Source organism: Dasypus novemcinctus, chromosome 7 (genome assembly GCF_030445035.2).
Source record: "Dasypus novemcinctus isolate mDasNov1 chromosome 7, mDasNov1.1.hap2, whole genome shotgun sequence".
In the NCBI taxonomy this organism is placed as follows: domain Eukaryota; kingdom Metazoa; phylum Chordata; class Mammalia; order Cingulata; family Dasypodidae; genus Dasypus; species Dasypus novemcinctus.
Window position 1 is genome coordinate 55,582,438 of NC_080679.1, and position 8,325 is coordinate 55,590,762.

The 8,325-nt window shown below is 42.9% G+C and overlaps 1 protein-coding gene across 3 annotated transcripts in view; it reads right to left on the reverse strand.

Moving 5' to 3' along the window:
* The window catches only part of GLS (glutaminase), a 73,235-nt gene extending 66,893 nt beyond the window's left edge, over positions 1-6,342 (reverse strand). For all 3 annotated transcript variants that reach the window (XM_058300491.2, XM_058300492.2, XM_058300493.2), the window contains exon 1: positions 5,853-6,342. In XM_058300491.2, the coding sequence (XP_058156474.1) occupies positions 5,853-6,238 (386 nt within the window). In that variant the 5' untranslated portion in view covers positions 6,239-6,342. The remainder of the gene's footprint in view (positions 1-5,852) is intronic.
* Positions 6,343-8,325: the final 1,983 nt, after the last annotated feature.

The window sequence follows — 8,325 nt, forward strand, 5'->3', positions numbered from 1 at the left end:
TTCTGATAACCTAATATTTAAAGAAAAACTAAACCAGCTGTCAAAAAGTCGGTGGATAGTAACATGCCAATTATTTACAGAAAATGGTCTGTCAAATAAACTTCAGATAATGGTACTCTATCACTTTTAAAAACTGCAGAATAAGCTTTCTATGTATTTATCACACCAGTAAATGGTATTTGCTTTGTCTAAAAGCCATGTTAATAACATAAAATATACAGTTCTTTAGCTTATAGTACATAGTGCAAAAACTTTAAAATGACCAAGTTATTGCCACAGCCAGCAAAAAAAAAAAAAGGTTAATATTGATTTGCTCTTGGACAAGAGAATAATTTTTATCCATAGAAGAGACAATGCAGGACATCCTTAAAAAAATGCTCAAAAAATAAATAAACTGTTATCTATCTCAGCATTTAAAAGTGCAGACTCTGACCTGGGAATGAATTAGCATCCACAGTCTGGTGAACAAACAAATGCAAAAATTCTCCCCAAACATTCAGAATTGTAGAAATTTGGCAAAAAATCATTCATGGCCTTGCCATCTTTTCTCTCCCCAAATTTCACGTGGATTTTATGGCAATGCTATCAAAATAACATATTTTGCTATAAAATTTAAAAGCTAAAAACTACAGCTATCAGCAACTATATAGTAACTTATGAAATCCTTGAGAAGTATTTAAGTTTTAGTGGGGGAAAAAAAAAAGATTTTAACAGGATTTCAAATTGTGCCATCTATAATTATTGATAAACCCAGTGAATCCTCCAGAATCTTTAGTGAAAAACATTAATAAAAGGGTTATGACACTTAGCAACCAAAGTAGACAATGAGTGACTCTAAATTTTAAAAAACCTCTTACACATCTTTTTATCCATTTCCTTTTATTCTCCTTCCTTTCTAATTTCTGCCTTTAAGATCCTTTTACCATCACACTGGTCCTTCTTTTATCCATTGTCTCCTATTATACCTTCACAGAATACATGCCTATATAAAAAAGAAATGATATATTTTAAAAATATCAAGAAGAAAACTTCCATGTATTTAACCAGCATCTATTACATGTCTGACAAGTTAGACATTGCTTATGGTCTAGAAGGGGAAATAGAAAGGAGGGGCAAAAAGAAAGGAGGAATTAGAGGAATACATAAGGAAAAAATAAAGAAAGGAGCTGTGGGATCCAGTTATTGGCAAATTATGTCTGTGCAGGCTAATAAAGTAAAGCTTTTTTTAGAAGAGATGGAATTTGAGATACACTTGAATGATGGGTAGGCACTGGAAGCATGGGAACAGAAGGGAATTTCAAGTAGAAGAAAAAAAGTCAACCAAAGGAATGAAGGTAACCATTCACTAAGTGTTCTAAGTGTTTACAAAGAACGCAAAAGGTGGAGCAGGATATATGAATGAAGGTGCCTATTTCTACCTATAAGCTGTTATATAATACCTACTTTTCGGAGTTAAGGGAGAAATATATAAATCAACCAATAAATGAAGAGACTACCCAAAAAATATACATATAGAATTCAAATCCAGGGCCAACTTCTACAACATAGTGATGCATGGTCTTCATGGGGCTTACTCTACTGTCCAATTAAGTTAACCAATACCAAGGATAATTCAAACTCCTCAGTCTGTTATTCAGATCTCTACAATTTGGTTTTGTACCATCTGTTCTTAACTTCTCACCTATAATCCCCCAATATAGTTGACTAGGACTCATTGCCCTGTAAAGACATGCTATCTTTTTTTTTAAACATATATATGCCTTTTGTATCTAGTCTTCCTCTCCCTAAACTTTAAAGTATCAATGATCATTCCAATTTTTTCACAGGGCTTTTCAACCAGAATCTCTAACCTTTTTTCCCCCTCAAAATTAGTAAACTTTATTTCAACTTCAAAAATAAAACAACAGACAACAGGCAATTTAAGACATTATGGAAACATTACTTAAAAAAATCCTATCCAGACACATTTATCTTTACCAATTTACCAAATTTTATTTATCCACCCATCAGTTGTTGGGACACTTGGAATGCTTCCATCTTTTGGCAATTGTGAATAATGCCACCATAAACACTGCTGTGCAAATAACTGTTCAAGTCCCTGCTTTCAAACCTTTTGGGTATACATCTAGAAGTGGGATTGCTGGGTAATTCTGTATCTAACTTTCTTTATTTTTCCTTCTTTTTTTAAGCATTCACTGGCTATATCACTAATTTTTATACTTTTCTTACATAGCCCATTATGTGCCAAGCATTGGGGATATAAAGATGAATATAGCAAAGTTGCTACCCTTGAGAAGACTGTTTTCTACAGGGAGAGATAAGACTATAGCATTGTGGCAAGTGCTGTGGTAGAGAAGTATTATATATAAGAAAAGTGCAGATGAAACATTTAATTCTGCCTTGATAGGGAGGCAGGGAGAATCAAGAAAAGACTCACTCTCAGAGTTTAACCAGTGACGAAACCTAGGAAGAGCAAGGAAACTAGGAACAATAATTTTAAAGATCAAGAGTCACGCAAAGGAGTTTTCAAGATGACAGAATGCGTGGACACTGAAAAAGGGAACTACAGAGAAAAGTGAGGAAAAATCATCACTTTAAAAAAAAATAGTATATTTAAGATCTAAAAGTAGAATCCAAACCTACACCAAGAGCTTAAACCAGATTGTAGTTGGTTGAAGTAGATGGTATTGCCTAGTTCGGTTGTAGAAAGACAAGTCAACTTATTTATATCCTACTTCCTTCCAGAATATAATACATGTCAATAAAGTCAAAAGAGAAAATCAGAACCAAGGAAAGGAGGAAAAGTAAAAATCCCAGCCATATGAACTAAATAAAATTGCTGTGGTTAAGCATTAAATTTACTCTGAACTTACTGGTAAGCAGGGCAAAAAGGTAAATGAGCAAATCACATTGTTCCTTATAAGAAAGGAGTACAACATTTCTCAGAATCTTTTTTCCAGAATAAACAACAAAAAATTTTTTCATGTGTGACCAGTCTTTGACAGGCTTTAAAATAAATGAACAAGCTATTCCTTCATTTAGTAAACATTTAGGCGGCAGACTTGGCCTAGTGGTTAGGGTGTCCGTCTACCACATGGGAGGTCCGCGGTTCAAACCCGGGGCCTCCTTGACCCCTGTGGAGCTGGTCCATGGGCAGTGCTGATGTGAGCAAGGAGTGCCCTGCCACACAGGGGTGTCCCCCGCATAGGGAAGCCCCACACGCAAGGGGCGCGCCCCGTAAGGAGAGCTGCCCAGCGCGAAAGAAAGTGCAGCCTGCCCAGGAATGGCACCACACACACAGAGAGTTGACGCAGCAAGATGACGCAACAAAAAGAAACACTGATTCCTGTGCCGCTGACAACAACAGAAGTGGACAAAGACGACGCAGCAAATAGACACAGAAAACAGAGAAGGGGGGGGGGGGAATAAATCTTAAAAAAAATAAAAATTTATGTAGTATTTGACATATGCCAAATATTGTTCTAAACCCTTTACAAAATGTTATCTTAATTTTCAAACTGCTATTTTAATAATCCTCTATAAAATCTTGCATCCTTTGAATGAGTGCTGGCATTCCAGGTGGCTTGCTGATTGAGGGAAGACCAATGCCTTGGATGCTGAGCATTAGAAAGGATAACAAGATTAACTGGTAGCTTACCTCCCAGAATAAGAGAAGTTTTCATAATATAAAGGTAAAATGGAAGGAGCCAAAGGAAGAAAACTACACTTGGAAACCAGTTCATTCAGGAAAAAAAACAAACTTTCACCTGATTAAAATGCTTTCTTCACACCGGAGGCCAGTGCTCGTCTACTTTATAGGTAAAGTAGAGACAGCTGGGGTTCACTGGATCCAAATCCTTAACTGAAAAGCTCTCAGGATTATCATCTATCTGGATTGCTCCTGAACCAATTCAGCTATTACTTTGGTGGCAAAAAACAAACTCTCTTCCTTGAATTAAGGTAAGCAATGTTTGTCTCACTGGTCATTCAAACTCCCGGGCTTCTGAGCAAATCTTGAGAACTTCTCTCCAAGGCCAGATTTTTTTTTTTGAGGGCAGAGTGTGGGTGTGGGTGGGAGGTATTTTGTATGTAGAGCTGTCAATATGAAAAGTGTTTGGAAGTTACTGCTAAAAAATGATGGCTTTTTATTAAGAAGGCCAAGAAACCAGAAGCTTCTAGTAAACATGTAAGTCACAAAAGGAGCTAAATTTCCTGTTAAAACAGAGAAAAAGAGGGACACAAAGACACTGCAGAGACAGAAGCAAAGATATTTTTCTATTGAAAGCAGTTTTCACCCCTGTAGCCTTCAAGGGTAACTTTTAATTGCTAGTAAACTGCATCTGTTACAATTCCTACTCTGGGTACATGTATTTTAATTCTTATTCTATGCCTGCTAAACCAGATGATGTTCAGGTAAAAGTGAGTTCCACGTGAGAGTAAGCATACATGTTACAGTCCCTAAATATTTAAGAGATACAAATTAAACGAGTCTAGCTTTTTAGAACTTGAAGTAGTTTGAATCATCTAACCCAAGATGTTAAAAGACCTGCGTGTGGTCATGAGGCTACTTCATGGCACTACCACACAATATCACAAATTTTGCCCCATCACTCAAATAATTAAAAAAAAAATTTTTTTTTTCAGTATGGGAGAAAATTGTATCTTGGAATGTTTTATAGGAAGGTGCAAACTTCAAATACAGGAAAACATTAAGCAGGCCTGAAATTGAAATAAGAATCACACTTTCAGTTCGAGTTAAGATACTCTGGGACTGGAGAAAGTAAAAGAAGCAAAAAGGAGGTAAGAGGTCATATACTATCAGTACAAAGTCAGAAAAATAGTAAGGTAAAAAGAAAGCATCATGCAAATTTTTATCGCATTGAAAAAACGAAGTATGTGTTCATATTATACAAGACAAACTTCGGGAAACTGCTTCCTGAAACACGGTGTAAAACTATAATTTTGAGATTAAACTGCTATACTATACACACGTATGGGTAAGTAAACATCCTATCACAATTTAAGTCACAAAATCTACTTAGATTTTTCACTGAGTTTGTAGTGCTTTTGGTCATATTTCATCTTGGCTATTTTGGCTTTTATTTTTGAAAATCTGTCCATCACATCAAAGAGGAAGACAAGCCAAAGCTGGTCCCCAATGCAAACAGGTGGTCTGTACTACGTGCGTGCCCCATCTTCCGTGCCACATGGCCCTTTTTTCCCTCATCTGGTTACCTAAGCATTATTTCCGGTGCCTCAAATGGTTCTACACACGCTTGAAGGAGGCACTCCTAAAATATTAATACTACTCCGCCACATGAGGCTTCCAAAGAGATGGTGGCAGACACGGAGAGAAGACAGGCAGAGCGTCAACTTGAACCTGGGAATGCGACGGGGCAGGAAGGTTCAGGCTCAGCTCAAAACCCGACTCCCAAATGTCAGTAGCTGGAGACGTTGGTGTGGCATCACCCACCAGGGGCTGGGCGGGCGGCCAGGCGAGGCAGCCGCGAGCCAGCAGGGACCCGGGCTCCGCCGAGCACGCGGCGCTCGTCCGCAGCGGCCTGCAGGGGAGGGGAAACACCCTGACGAGCCCTCCGGCCCTTCGGCGGCCCCATCCGGGGGCCAGCGCCGGGGAGGGGAGAGGGAAGCGGAGGCCGAGTGGAGGGGCGCGGGCGGGCGGGGAAGGCGCGGGCGGGGCCCGGCCTAATCACATGGCGCAGACGGCGCCGGCCGCCGGCATCTCTTTCTTTCTCTTTGGCGAACCTGGGTTCCCATTACCGCCCCACCACAGGCCCCTTCCGGCCCGAGCCCCAAGCTTGGCCAGGCCGCCTCCGCCTCGCAGAGACACTCACTTTTCGCCGGCGGCCACCAGCTCCTTGCCCTCGCTGTTGCCGAATGCGTCGGTCTCCCCCTTACTGTCCTTGGGACCCGGCGCCGGCGGGGCCGCGGGCGGCGACGCCCCGGGCTGCGGCTGCGCGACCCCCTTGCCCAGCTCCTGCAGGATCTCGGAGGGGGAGCTGGACAGGCCCCGCGCCAAGGGCCCCGCTGGCCTGCCGCCCCCGCCCCACCACGGGTAGAGCCGCGCGGCGAGAGCCGGGCCCGTGGCCGGCCGCCTCCCGCCCCAGGGGCGCCGGCACAGGGTGATGAGGGGCTGCGCCCTCCTCAGCACCCCGCTGGGGGCGGCTGACGGCCGCAGAAGCAGGTCCCGCAGCATCGCTGAGCCTCGCAGTCGCATCATGCCGCTGGTTCCGAAAGCGCCCGCTCGAGAGGGAGGATGCTCCCGGCGTGGGCGGCCGCTCTCCTGGGGGAACGCTGTCTCGCAGCGGGGCGACTAAAGGGCAGAGTAGGAGGGGAGCGGCGACGTGAGTGTGCGTGTGGGTGCGGCTCCCCTTCCAGCGGCCGCCGCTGCTGCTGCTGCTCCCGAGGTCGCCGACAACCGCTTCTCAAGGCCCTGAGGACTCCGCACTGAGGCTGTAGTGCAGGGGGAGGGCCGAATACATTACGCGCTCACCCACCCAGGGGCGGGAGGACGCCGGCGACCTGCCCCACTCGCCCACTCCGATTGGCTCAGACCCTCGACCTCTCTTCTGATTGGCAACTTGAGCAGTCAAATTTCTCTCCGCGTTGGGTGCGCCCGGAGTAGGGCGGGTGACGGGCGGGAAGCAAGAGGCGGAATGAAACTGACGTGCGAGGCAGTAGAACCCGGCTGGGTTCCGGAGGAACCCCTCTCTAGTCACGACGAGCAGATCCTGAGCCGCCTTCTGTTTGGGACTGGGCGCTCATAGGTCTCATCATTTACGAGGAGGGTAGACCCCATCTAGACTTCGGGATCTCGAGTTAGTGGGGGAGACTGGTGGGTACGAGCAGTGGAGCCGGCGGTCAGCGGCGCTGGCCGGCGCAGACGTTTGACCCCGCTGTCGGGCGAGGTTGTTCCAAACTTGCCACTGGCACCCAGGGCTCAGGACAAGGTGCGTGGCGAAGCCTACGAGGGCCACGGTCCTGAGAAGGCTGTCCCAAGTCGAGCCCCATCTCTCCCAAATGTTACGTTTGCTCGAAACTTTCCATGGCTGGCTCCTACCCAGATGTGAAGTGTTTTGGAAAAAATGAGCAAAATCCTTTCAGCTATGCGACTTAAGCCATTGGGGGGAGGGGGGCGGGGAACGCTGTGGGGGGGGGGGGGGGAGCGCGGTATGCAGAATACGGCTGCTTTCCTTTAAAAAAAAAAACAAAACACCTATACCTCAAAAATATTTTTGTATACAAATGATTCCCTTAACCTTAGTTTGCTTGACAACAACATCTTAAATCCTTTTCTGTTTTAAAAGCTGCTTCATCATTCTAAAATAATGTCATGGAAATACTGATTCTCTAAATCATTTGAGCCCTGTAGCACTTTATCCATATATCCTTTTGGTCCTGTAGAAAAGGAGCTATAGATCTGATAAACTGAGTTATTTCCTGAGCCAACATGTATACTCCACTCCAGGAGTTTTTAAAATGTTTTTAGATAATTATCCTGAAACTATTAGATTTAAATGCATGGATTCACAAAGGTTAACTGGTATGATTTTTATGAACCAGGAAGGGGGCGTGTCATTAACCATCACCAGAGTTAGTAATTTAATGAATCTTAAAATATTGTCCTAGATTAGTAACTAGGAAATCTACCTGCAGTTTATATGACCTTTGGCATGTCACAGCTTCGTTGTGTTAAAGTTTGTTCTATCCCCTTTTAAACTGGAAGAATAGGAAAAAAGCTACAATGTAAAGCGGTTTACCTTTAAAAGGAGGAGAGCAGTTAAGACAATTGTAAGTTATTATTTGGGGACTATTATTGTTACCATTTAATGTGACTCATCACTAAAATGTTGGTAAGAGTCAAATTAATGTCAAATTCAGGAAAAGGAACATCAAGTTTTGGGGAAAAATAACAAATTCTACCCCTGCCTATCCTTTTCAGTCTTTCTCATGAATGACTTGTTAAATCCTGATACTGTCCAGTCTTTTATATACACCTAGTTATCCATTTTTGATGGCTTCTTTCTCAACCACTTCCAAATATTGACAGATCCAGTTATTGAGTTCCTCCCAGTTCTCAGTTTCTCTAATTTTCCTACGAAAGTTCTTTCTAATGCTTAAATATTTAAACACTTTGTGATATACTTAACAGATATAGAAAACAAACCTGGTAATAGGAAGTTATTTTTTAGAGTTTAGGAGATGAGATGGTAAGAATGGGTAGGTATTACTCCTAATATTTAGAAGAACAAAGAATACACAATGAAATTTAACCCCTTCTTTGAGGACTATGAAAAAGTTATAGTC